Genomic DNA, 13,657 nt, shown 5'->3' with positions numbered 1-13,657 from the left:
AGGTTTAAACACAGGCCGAATTAGAATTACAGACACCCTCTCCTGCTTGATTCGAGCAATGACTCTTGGAAGGAAAGCGAACGGAGGAAACAGGTATGCTAGACTGAAGTTCCAAGGAACTGCCAGAGCATCGATCAGAAATGCCTGCGGATCTCTTAACCTCGAGCCGTATCTCGGAAGTTTGCATTCTGACGAGAAGCCATGAGATCCAACTCCGGCTGCCCCCTCTTGAGGGTCAACCTGGAAAACACATCCTAATGAAGTTCCTACTCCCCGGGATGAAAAGTCTGTCTGCTCAGAAAATCCGCTTCCCAATTGTCCACTCCTGGGATGTGGATTGCAGAAAGACAGCAGTTGTGGGTCTCCGCCCACTAAATAATTTGTGGCCACTTCTGTCATGGCCAAGGAACTCTGAGTTCCCCCCTGGTGGTTGATGTAGGCCACCGAGGTTATGTTGTCCAACTGGAATCTGATAAACCAGGTTAAAACTAACTGAGGTCAGGCCAGAAGAGCATTGAAGATTGCTCTCAGCTCCAAGATGTTTATGGGCAGGACTGACTCCTCCTGGGTCTATAAGCCCTGAGCCTTCAACGAGCCCCATACTGCTCCCCAACCTAGAAGGCTGGCATCCGTGGTTACAATCACCTAGGAGGGTCTGCGGAAGCAAGTACCCTGGGAGAGATGATCCTGAGAAAGCCACCACGGAAGAGAGTCTATTGACGCCTGATCTAGATCTACACGCAGAGACAGGTCCGTATAGTCCCCGTTCCATTGTCTGAGCATGCATAACTGCAGAGGTCTGAGATGAAACCAAGCAAACGGAATGATGTCCATGGAAGCCACCATCAGACCGATTACCTGTATACATTAAGCCACTGACGGCCGTGAAGAGGACTGAAGGGCAAAACAAGATTTGAAAAATCAATCTTTTTCTGACCTCCATCAGAAAAATCTTCATTAACAGGGAGTCTATTATGGTCCCCAAAAATACGACACTTGTAGCTGTAACCAGAGAACTTTTTTCCCGATTTACCTTTCATCCGTGGGATTGAAGAAAAGACAACAAGATCTCAGTATGAGATTCTGCTTGTTGAAAAGATGGCGCCTGAACCAGAATGTCGTCCAGTTAAGGTGCCACTGCAATGCCCCGAAATCGAAGCACAGCTAAAAGAGCCCCCAGAACCTTTGAAAAAAATCTGAGAGCTGTGGCAAGACCAAATGGAAGGGCCACGAACTGGAAATGTTTTTCCAAAAAGGCGAATCTCAGACACTTGTGATGGTCCCTGTGAATGGGAACATGAAGGTATGCATCCTTTAGGTCTATGGTTGTCATGAACTGACCCTCTTGTACCGAGGGAAGAATGGAGCATATAGTCTCCATCTTGAAGGATGGCACTCTTAGAAACTTGTTTAAACATTTTAGATCTAGGATTTGTCAAAAAACATAATTTATGCTTACCTGATAAATTTATTTCTCTTGTAGTGTGTTCAGTCCACGGGTCATCCATTACTTATGGGATATATTCTGCTCCCCAACAGGAAGTTGCAAGAGGATCACCCAAGCAGAGCTGCTATATAGCTCCTCCCCTCACATGTCATATCCAGTCATTCGACCGAAACAAGACGAGAAAGGAGAAACTATAGGGTGCAGTGGTGACTGGAGTTATAATTTAAAATTTAGAACCTGCCTTAAAAAGACAGGGCGGGCCGTGGACTGAACACACTACAAGAGAAATAAATTTATCAGGTAAGCATAAATTATGTTTTCTCTTGTTAAGTGTGTTCAGTCCACGGGTCATCCATTACTTATGGGATACCAATACCAAAGCTAAAGTACACGGATGATGGGAGGGACAAGGCAGGAACATTAAACAGAAGGAACCACTGCCTGAAGAACCTTTCTCCCAAAAACAGCCTCCGAAGAAGCAAAAGTGTCAAATTTGGAAAATTTGGAAAAAGTATGAAGTGAAGACCAAGTTGCAGCCTTGCAAATCTGTTCAACAGAGGCCTCATTCTTAAAGGCCCAGATGGAAGCCACAGCTCTAGTGGAATGAGCTGTAATTCTTTCAGGAGGCTGCTGTCCAGCAGTCTCATAGGCTAAACGTATTATGCTACGAAGCCAAAAACAGAGAGAGGTAGCCGAAGCCTTTTGACCTCTCCTCTGTCCAGAGTAAACGACAAACAGAGAAGAAGTTTGCCGAAAATCTTTAGTCGCCTGTAAGTAGAACTTCAGGGCACGGACCACGTCTAGATTATGCAAAAGACGTTCCTTCTTTGAAGAAGGATTAGGACATAATGATGGAACAACAATCTCTTGATTGATATTCCTGTTAGAAACAACCTTAGGTAAAAACCCAGGTTTAGTACGCAGGACTACCTTGTCTGAATGAAAGATCAGATAAGGAGAATCACAATGTAAGGCAGATAACTCAGAAACTCTTCGAGCCGAGGAAATAGCCATCAAAAACAGAACTTTCCAAGATAAAAGTTTAATATCAATGGAATGAAGGGGTTCAAACGGAACACCCTGAAGAACTTGAAGAACCAAGTTTAAGCTCCACGGAGGAGCAACAGTCTTAAACACAGGCTTAATCCTAGTTAAAGCCTGACAAAAAGCCTGGACGTCTGGATTCTCTGCCAGACGCTTGTGTAAAAGAATAGACAGAGCAGAAATCTGTCCCTTTAGGGAACTAGCGGATAAACCCTTTTCCAAACCCTCTTGTAGAAAAGACAATATCCTAGGAATCCTAACCTTACTCCATGAGTAACTCTTGGATTCACACCAATATAAATATTTACGCCATACCTTATGGTAAATTTTTCTGGTCACAGGTTTCCGAGCCTGTATTAATGTATCAATAACCGACTCCAAGAAACCACGCTTTGATAGAATCAAGCGTTCAATCTCCATGCAGTCAGCCTCAGAGAAATTAGGTTTGGATGGTTGAAAGGACCCTGAATTAGAAGGTCCTGCCTCAGAGGCAGAGACCATGGTGGACAGGACGACATGTCCACTAGGTCTGCATACCAGGTCCTGCGTGGCCACGCAGGCGCTATCAGAATCACCGATGCTCTCTCCTGTTTGATCTTGGCAATCAGTCGAGGGAGTAACGGAAACGGTGGAAACACATAAGCCATGTTGAAAACCCAAGGGGCTGCTAGTGCATCTATCAGCACCGCTCCCGGGTCCCTGGACCTGGATCCGTAGCACGGAAGCTTGGAGTTCTGGCGAGATGCCATGAGGTCCAGTTCCGGTTCGCCCCAACGAAGAATCAATTGAGCAAATATCTCCGGATGAAGTTCCTACTCCCCCGGATGAAAGGTCTGGCGACTTAGAAAGTCCGCCTCCCAGTTCTCCACGCCTGGGATGTAGATCGCTGACAGGTGGCAAGAGTGAGACTCTGCCCAGCGAATTATCTTTGAGACTTCTAACATCGCTAGGGAACTCCTGGTTCCTCCTTGATGATTGATGTAAGCTACAGTCGTGATGTTGTCCGACTGAAACCTGATGAACCTCAGTGTTGCTAACTGAGGCCAAGCTAGAAGAGCATTGAATATTGCTCTTAATTCCAGAATGTTTATTGGAAGGAGTTTCTCCTCCTGAGTCCACGACCCCTGAGCCTTTAGGGAGTTCCAGACTGCGCCCCAAGCCAAGTAGGCTGGCATCTATTGTTACAATCGTCCAATCTGGTCTGCGAAAGGACATTCCTTTTGACAGATGAACCCGAGACAACCACCAGAGAAGAGAATCTCTGGTCTCCTGGTCCAGATTCAGTAAAGGGGACAGATCTGAGTAATCCCCATTCCACTGACTTAGCATGCATAATTGCAGCGGTCTGAGATGCAGGCGCGCAAATGGCACTATGTCCATTGCCGCGACCATTAAGCCGATTACTTCCATGCACTGAGCTACTGATGGGCTTGGAATGGAATGAAGAACACGGCAAGCATTTAGAATCTTTGATAACCTGGACTCCGTCAGGTAAATCTTCATCTCTACAGAATCTATAAGAGTCCCTAGGAAGGGAACCCTTGTGAGTGGAAACAGAGAACTCTTTTCCATGTTCACTTTCCACCCATGCGACCTCAGAAATGCTAGAACTATCTCTGTATGAGACTTTGCATTTTGAAAACTTGACGCTTGTATCAGAATGTCGTCTAGGTACGGAGCCACCGCTATGCCTCGCGGTCTTAGTACCACCAGAAGCGAGCCCAGAACCTTTGTAAAAATTCTCGGGGCCGTAGCTAACCCGAAGGGAAGAGCTACAAACTGGTAATGCCTGTCTAGAAAGGCAAACCTCAGGTACCGATAATGTTCTTTGTGAATCGGTATGTGAAGGTAGGCATCCTTTAAATCCACTGTGGTCATATACTGACGCTCTTGAATCATGGGTAGGATGGTTCGAATGGTTTCCATCTTGAACGATGGAACCCTTAGGAATTTGTTTAAGATCTTTAGGTCTAAGATTGGCCTGAAGGTTCCCTCTTTTTTGGGAACCACAAACAGATTTGAGTAAAAACCTTGCCCTTGTTCCGTTCGCGGAACTGGGTGGATCATTCCCATCACTAAGAGATCTTGTACACATTGTAGAAATGCCTCTTTCTTTACTAGGTTTGTTGATAACCTTGACAGATGAAACCTCCCTTGTGGAGGAAAAGTTTTGAAGTCCAGAAGGTATCCCTGAGATATGATCTCCAACGTCCAGGGATCCTGGACATCTCTTGCCCAAGCCTGGGCGAAGAGAGAAAGTCTGCCCCCTACTAGATCCGTCTCCGGAAAGGGGGCCCTGTCTTCATGCTGTCTTAGGGGCGGAAGTAGGCTTTCTGGCCTGCTTGCCCTTGTTCCATGACTGGTTGCCTTTCCAACCCTGTCTGTAACGAGCAGTAGTTCCTTCCTGTTTTGGAGCGGAGGAAGTTGATGCTGCTCCTGCCTTGAAATTACGAAAGGCACGAAAATTAGACTGTTTGGCCTTTGATTTGGCCCTGTCCTGAGGAAGGGTGTGGCCCTTACCTCCAGTAATGTCAGCAATAATTTCCTTCAAGCCGGGCCCGAATAAGGTCTGCCCTTTGAAAGGAATATTCAGAAGTTTAGATTTAGAAGTCACATGTGCTGACCAGGATTTAAGCCATAACGCTCTGCGCGCCTGGATGGCGAATCCGGAATTCTTAGCCGTAAGTTTTGTTAAATGCACTACGGCATCCGAAACAAACGCATTAGCTAGCTTAAGCGTTTTAAGCCTGCTCAAAGTCTCATCCAATGGTGCTGTGCGAATCGCCTCTTCCAGAGACTCAAACCAGAATGCCGCTGCAGAAGTGACAGGCGCAATGCATGCAAGGGGCTGTAATATGAAACCTTGTTGAACAAACATTTTCTTAAGGTAACCCTCTAATTTTTTATCCATTGGATCTGAGAAAGCACAACTATCCTCCACCGGGATAGTGGTACGCTTGGCTAAAGTAGAAACTGCTCTCTCCACCTTAGGGACCGTCTGCCATAAGTCTCATGTGGCGGCGTCTATAGGGAACATTTTTCTAAATATCGGAGGAGGGGAAAAAGGCACACCAGGTCTATCCCACTCCTTGCTAATAATCTCTGTAAGCCTTTTCGGTATAGGAAAAACGTCAGTACACACCGGTACCGCATAGTATCTATCCAGCCTACATAATTTCTCTGGGATTGCCACCGTGTCACAATCATTCAGAGCCGATAACACCTCCCCTAGCAACACGCGGAGGTTCTCAAGCTTAAATTTAAAATTTGAAATTTCTGAATCCGGTCTCCCCGAATCAGAACCGTCACCCACAGAATCAAGCTCTCCCTCCTCATGTTCTGCAAATTGTGACGCAGTATCAGACATGGCTCTCGTGTCATCGGCGCGCTCTCTCCTTAACCCAGAGCTATCGCGCTTGCCTCTTAACTCGGGCAGATTAGATAATACTTCTTTCATAACATTAGCCATATCATGTAAAGTGATTTGTAAGGGCCTTGATGTACTTGGCGCCACAATCTCACGCACCCCCTGAGCGGGAGGCGAAGGTACTGACACGTGAGGAGAGTTAGACGGCATAACTTCCCCCTCGTTGTCTGGTGATAATTTCTTTACCGGTAAAGACTGACTTTTATTTAAAGTAACATCAATACAATTGGTACACATATTTCTATTGGGCTCCACATCGGATTTTAAACATAATGAACAAGCAGATTCCTCTGTATCAGACATGTTTAAACAGACTAGCAATGAAGCTAGCAAGCTTGGAAATTACTTTCAATAAGTTTACAAGCAATATAAAAAACGCTGCAGCGCTTTTAAAAAACACAGTTGAATAACAATGAACTAATTCAGCTATAACAAACAATTTTATTTTATTTTTTTATTTTTTTTATTGAAGTCTGAAAGAAATACAATATATGAAGGGTATTCCCCAAAACATTTACAGATGGTTGTGTACACATTACAATTAGAAGAGTAATGCATTCAAATACCACTAGCGTTACTATAAAATGTGGGCTATCTTATAAAGAGACTTCAGTTTTTATTATAGAGAATCATAAAAGTATAATAAACAGAAATAGTCCTCTCCCAGCAAGGCAGAAGGAAGATTAGGGTTTCTATTTAGAGAAGCGTAAGGCTAGGGAGGAGGTAGCTCTAATAATTTTATGGGGAAGGGGGATGCAGCGGGCAAGAGCCGCTCAAATAGAGTAGGGGGGAAGGGTGGGGGAGTGGAGGGCGGAGCTAGCTAGTAAACTATGCATATGGATTTAGCGAGTACAACGCTCAATTAACAACTAACTGACTAAATAGCCATAAACCAAATAACATCAGTGATACCCTTATAAACCATCCCTCTGTGGCTTTAGTGGAAGATCATAATCTAAGTCTTTATCCAACCAGCAATATCACTGAATTGACTTTCTATAAAATGGATAAGGGTAACGCCTAACAGTATTAAGTGGGAGAGGGACATTAGAATGTTTGGAATAAAGGGGATTTCTAGGTGAGCCCCTCCCCAAGGGAAATACCAGCTATAGGTGATGTGGGAGAAAGGAGTAGGGGTATGACCCGCAGGCAACCAGTACCGGCGGGAAAGGGAGGGGAGGGATCCACCAGAAACAGATAGTTTGTATTAATATTAGATTCAACGTAGGCGATGCCATGACCTAGGAACATAAATAAAATAAAGCATAAGCATAGCGTGATGCTATGAACAGTTATAAGAACAAAGAGTATTAAATAAACCGCTATGCTTTAAATAAATTAAGGTTACGCATTATAGTATAATTAGATGAAGCCGTCTCGGCCGCTGATAGCGAAGATGGAGGATAAAATATAAAATTGTAACCAGAGTATCATAATACAAAACCATATAAATCTATAGAGTATATAGGGGGGGTGAGTGTAAATCTGTTTTAAACATGTGCTTACCTTTCTAGGAGTATAGTTATCAAAAAAAAAAAAGCGTGTACCCCATCCTAAGGGCGGACAAAATAGCAATGTACTAATAATTACCGCAGGTTGTCTCCATTAATAAAGGATAGGAAAAAGAATGGGGGTATTGTTACATACATAGAAACCAAACTAACTTAGCAGAATTACATAACATTGGGGACTCACTCAGGAAATTAATATAGTGTCTAGTACTTTTTGTTAAATATAGTCAGTTCTCTGAAGAGCAGGGGTATCCCACCTTTTAGTTAAGCTGAAAGACCTTAAAAAAAGTGTAATAATCTAGCAACATGCAAAAACATAAGCATAAAGCGCTGTATGATGGTAGCTAGGTATTCATAAACATTATAAACTTTAACATGAATCTCTGCGGTAGAATACCTACACCAACTAATAACAGTCATGGTTCATATATATAGTAGGAGCTGGATTCCAATTAGATAGGAGTCAGTAGCAGGGTTATGGAGACATTTTGTACAAGCCACATTAATACAATACTATTTAGACTCTTAGGGCGAAAAGAAATGAACATGTTGTAAAACTAAAGCAGGTCTCTTATTTGCTAGTTAGGGGTTACAAACAGAAGTCCCTAGGAGAACTAAACCCTCGGTCAGAGCAGGGCTAATTGTGTAAAGTATTTTGGGTAATAAAATATGCGTAACTGCTTATATCAGGTTATATATTTATCTGTAAGAGCCAGAACATCAGGAGCTAAGAAGTGGAAAAAAGTCAATAGTATTGGATATTAGTCCACTATGGGTGCTCCGACGTTCCTTCTACATTACCCAATGCCAGTTCTTGTTGCGAGTGGATTATAGGCAGTCTTAACTGTGGTTCTGAGTCCCCGTAGCAAGAAAGTTGTAGGCAAGACAAGTCCACAAGCTGTGTCGGTATACTCAAAGCGGACTTTCTGGAGCCAAATGCCTGCGATGGTGTCTCTATCTCCAGCACACTGAGCATTGCCAGCGCTCAAGTAGTGAAGCTTTGGTGCGTGTTGAACTGTTGAGTCTCCCAGTATATCCCCAGGGGTCTGAGTACCGACTTCAAGATGCTGCTGTGTGGGGCTAATTAAGGAAACCAAAGCGTGAGTTGAGATGTAATCACTGCCCCAGGATATTGAAGTTGGGGGATCAAAGCTTGTAGGTAAGTGCTGCCGTCGGTAGTGATCCTTGGGCCTCGGACACAAAGCTGGAGTGGATCGGTCCAAGACTGGTGGGGATGTATTATCCATGAGGGTCAGCTCAGTCTCTAGCGGGAGTGCCCGCCCGCTCTGTTTCATGGGGAGGCCATCTGTGTCTTCTGGCTGCATGAGATCCTGAGCGTCTAGGGCGGCATTCTCAGTAGATATGCCAGTCTGCGGCTCCTCAGCGCTGCTGTCGCTGCCTATGAGCTCCGTATGTAGCGAGCGATGTAGGTCTTCAAAACTCTTGTCTATTTGCTGTTCAAGTGCTGCCAGGATATCAATAGCAGCCTGATAGGAGATATATTGATCCATGCTAGGGCTGTTGCACAGTCAGTAGTTCAGCCACATGTAGGAGACAGTTCTCGTTGGAGTAATTCTAGCACAATCTGACTAGCAGGATGGTGGCTTCCTCCGTTTTGCTATATTATGCTCTGTGGGTCTGAAATGCGGCTCTGCTCTAGGCTCTCGTGCCTTCAGAGTTAACAGTAGTGTTCTAACTCTTCTGTATGCGTTTTTAGGAGAAATTGCCTACCCTGAGCGGTCAAAAATGTAAAAGTTAAACGTAAACAGCCGGAGCTGAGATAAAGTGCGACCGCTCAGTTGTATGGCTAACTCCGCCACAACAAACATTTTTTAATAGTAAATGTATTAAATTAGCAGAGGATTGCACCCATTAGCAAAAGGATGATTAACCCCTCAATACCCAAAACGGATAATCAATTTAAGATTTAACGCTTTAATCACAGTCAAACACACTGTCACAGGTCTGCTGTGACTGATTACCTCCCTCAAAAATGAATTTTGAAGACCCCTGAGCTCTCTAGAGACGTCCTGGATCAAGGAGGACGAAAGCAGGAAGACTGTGCTGGAATTTTAACTGCGCAACAAGGCGCTAAAAAAGGCCCCTCCCACTCATTATTACAACAGTGGGAGACCTGATATAACGGTTTCTATGCAGAAATATACGTCAGCCATATGGAAAAAAATCATGCCCAAAAAGATTTATCACCAAAGTACCTCACAAAACGAATAACATGCCAGTAAACGTTTTAAAAACCAAACTTTTACAATGTCATGCAAAGTTATTTCTAAGCCTGCTACCAGTCGCTTCTACTGCAGTTAAGGCTTATACATTATTTCAGTATTAACAGTATTTTCTCAGTCAAATTCTAGTCCCTAGAAAATAACTCAACTGCGCATACATTTATCAGCCTGATACCAGTCGCTACTACTGCATTTAAGGCTGTACTTACATCATATGGGTAACAGCAGTGTTTTCTTAGTCAATTCCATTCCTAGAAAATATTTACTGCACATACCTCATTTGCGGGGGACCCCGCATGCTATTCCCTTTTCTGAAGTTACCCCACTCCTCAGAATGTGCAAGAACAGCCAGTGGATCTTAGTTACGTCTGCTAAGATCATAGAAAACGCAGGCAGATTCTTCTTCTAATGCTGCCTGAGAAACAAACAGCCATTTAAAATAACAAACTTTTGATTGAAGAAATAAACTAAGTTTAAAAACACCACAGACCTCTCACAACGACCTATCTTTAGTTAGGTTGCAAGAGAATGACTGGATATGACATGTGAGGGGAGGAGCTATATAGCAGCTCTGCTTGGGTGATCCTCTTGCAACTTCCTGTTGGGGAGGAGAATATATCCCATAAGTAATGGATGACCCGTGGACTGAACACACTTAACAAGAGAAAGTTCCCTCCTTTTTGGGAACTACGAACAGATTTGAGTAAAATCCCAGACCCCTTTCCTGAAAGGGAACTGGAACTATTACCCACAGGGAGGCAAGGTCCTTGACACAATGTAAGAACGCCTCTCTTTTTATCTGGTCTACAGATAATCTGGAGAGGAGAAACCTGCCTCTGGGAGAAAAGATTTGAAGTCTATTTTGTATCCCTGGGAGACAATGTCCACTGCCCAGGGATCCGGTACATCTCTTATCCAAGCCTGGGAAAAAAGAGAGAGTCTGCCCCCTACAAGATCCGCTCCCGGATCGGGGGCCAACCCTTCATGCTGACTTGGAATCAGCTGAAGGCTTTTTAGATTGCTTTCCCTGTTTCCAGGACTGTTTGGGCTTCCGGGAAGGCTTGGCTTGATCTTACTAGGAGGAATGGGTGGAAGACTTGCCTTTAAAGTTACGAAAGGAATGAAAATTACTCTGACATCCCTTCAGCTTATTCTTTTTATCTTGAGGAAGAAAAGAACCCTTCTCTCCAGTAATATCTGAGATAATTTCCACCAAACCAGGTCCAAACAAGGTTTTACCCTTGTAAGGAATAGCCATGAGCTTAGATTTAGATGAAACATCCGCAGACCAGGACTTCAACCACAAGGCCCTGCGGGCTAGGACCGAAAAACCAGAAATTTTGGCTCCTAGTTTAATAACCTGTAAGGAATCATCTGTAATGAAGGAATTGGCTAACTTGAGAGCCTTAATCCTGTCCTGGATCTCAACAAAAGGGGTATCCGTCTGAAGAGATTCAGACAACGCATCAAACCAGTAAGCCGCAGTGCTGGTAACAGTGGCGATACACACCGCAGGTTGCCATTGTAGACCCTGGTAGACATACATCTGTTTTAGTAACGCATCAAATTTTTTTATCCATTGGATCTTTAAAAAACAACTATCCTCTATGGAAATAGTAGTCCTCTTGGCTAAAGTGGAGATCACTCCTTCTACCTTAGGAACCGTCTGCCACGACTCCTTAACAGAATTCGCTATAGGAAACATCTTCTTAAAAATAGGAGATGAAGAAAAGGGAATACCAGGTCTTTCGCATTCTCGAGCAATAATCTCCGCAGCACGGTCAGGAACCGGAAAAACCTCTACCGCGGAGGGAACATCAAAGTATTTGTTTAATTTTACTAGACTATTTAGGATTGACTACGATAGTTGTGTCGGAGTCGTCCAAAGTAGCCAAAACCTCCTTAAGTAATAAGCGAAGGTATTCTAGCTTAAATCTGAAGGATACCACTTCAGCATCAGAAGAAGGAATTACACTGTCTGAGTCTGAGATTTCCCCCTCAGATGCTACCGACATGTCTTCTTCCTCAGGCTTATGGGAAGGGACACTCTGGATAGCCAGAACTTGATCAGAAACCTTACTGTTTCCTTAAATTTCCCTTTATGCCTTCCCTGCAACATGGGGAAAGCTGACAAGGCCTCAGATACTGCAAGGGATACCTGGAGAGCAATGTTTTGTAGAGAAAATCCTACAGGATTGCAAGAGGAAACACAGGGCACTGTATGTGGAGACTCAAAAAGTTGGGACGCTTGAGGAGAAAGCTGCAGCATATCTGCAACAGGAGACACCTGAACAGTATTTGCCTGAGATAATGATGGCTCATGGTCAAATATTTTATCTCTATAGCTTAAAGTCCTCTCAATGCATGAGGAACAAAAAGGAACTGGGGTTCCACCTGAGAATCAAAACATTACTGACAGGCAGCAACTTTGCCTGGGATAATGGTTTGAAAAGCCTTTTGATCCATCTTATGTAATAAATAAGGATAACGAGTAAAAATTATTTATTCGAAAATAAAAAATAAATGTGTACTGTGTCTTTAAATAGAAATGTGTGTTAGCGCAACAAACCAAATAGACCTCAGGTTACCTATACACCTCAGTAGCTTTACTGAGGTGCCTACCTGTCCTGCAGCGCACAGAGTGACTTCCCTCACAGAAGAAACAATCCCCTTTTCAAATACAGAGCGGTTACAGAGCCCTAACTGCCGAAAAAAATGGCTTACAACAGTAATCTCCATGACCAAAAGTTAAAGTATAAAAACTACTATAACACACTGAGCCACCATAAATCACCTCACAGTCTCAATGTCCAAACTGCCTAAAAGAAACCCCAAACATGAAGGTTTAATAAAGTCCCATATTAAATAAGACAGCTTTTAGCTGTAACAAGTGCCAGCAATCTCCTTGCAAAAGAAAATTAAAATGGCACTTACCTGAAAGTGCTGTCTGATAGAAAGACAGCTCATCTGGTTTGAGAGGGTGCAGCACCTCACATGGACCTGTGAAGAGAGAAAAACTGAGTAAACCTACTCAGGTTTCTTAGTTAGGGCAGCAGATTCTTGAGAAAATGCAGTAAGAATTGTACCTCACAAGTTCTCAAGTGCTCAAAAGCCACCACTGCCCTACTGAAGAGACTGATGTGGACTAGGCTAGACACCAGAAAGGAACAGAGTAAGCTTACTCTGCTAAAAAAAAAAAAAAATCTTGATTAAAGAAAACTTCTCATCAGACACCTAAACTTCACCTCCTCCTTGCACTACAGGCAAAGAGAATGACTGGGGGATTGTGGGTAGGGGAGTGATATTTAACAGCTTTGCTGTGGTGCTCTTTGCCTCCTCCTGCTGGCCAGGGGTGATATTCCCAACAGTAATTGATGATGATCCGTGGACTCACCGTGTCATTAGAAAAAAAATAACTTTTTTACTGTTACTGCTGCATGATATAGAAAGGGTGCAGGAGGATATTTGCAGCTTAATCTAAGGTAAGACTTTAAGATGACTAAGGTGTAGACTGTCCCTTAAATTCTATATTTACCATTCATTATAGAAACAAATGCTGAATACGGATGCAGGCAGTGGCTTTCTGCTATTTTCCAGATATTTATACACTTATAAATCCAGCACAGAAAATAGCTGAATTTTGCTGCCTACAGCCAAATACAGAATTAATGCACATGCAAACTCTTTAGCAATGAATTGACACCTCTAGACTAAATATGTAATACATATTTTATAGGGGTTTTTTTTCCTAACTTTTCCCACATCTGTAAGAAAAAATTCTCACCTGAATACATCGATCCACCATGCTTTGTGTTAAGCTTTCAGTTTTCTTCTTTAATTTGCTAATACTGTGTGAGAAAAATGCAGAGTAAAAAGTAAGACGCAGGTCAAACCCACATTTAGTCTGCTGAAAACATTTTCTTCTTTTTCTAATGGTGTCTGCTTAAAGGGACATTAAACCCACATTTTTTCTTTCATGATTCAG

The 13,657-nt window shown here is 43.3% G+C and overlaps 1 protein-coding gene across 1 annotated transcript in view; it reads right to left on the bottom strand.

Moving 5' to 3' along the window:
- The window catches only part of KANSL3 (KAT8 regulatory NSL complex subunit 3), a 311,300-nt gene that overhangs the window by 142,481 nt on the left and 155,162 nt on the right, over nucleotides 1-13,657 (bottom strand). The window contains exon 12 of the mRNA XM_053717821.1: nucleotides 13,457-13,520. Within this exon, the coding sequence (XP_053573796.1) occupies nucleotides 13,457-13,520 (64 nt within the window). The remainder of the gene's footprint in view (nucleotides 1-13,456; nucleotides 13,521-13,657) is intronic.

Source organism: Bombina bombina, chromosome 6, assembly GCF_027579735.1.
Source record: "Bombina bombina isolate aBomBom1 chromosome 6, aBomBom1.pri, whole genome shotgun sequence".
NCBI lineage: Eukaryota > Metazoa > Chordata > Amphibia > Anura > Bombinatoridae > Bombina > Bombina bombina.
The sequence above is the reverse complement of the archived record's forward strand: the minus strand, read 5'-3'. Positions and strand labels throughout refer to the sequence as shown.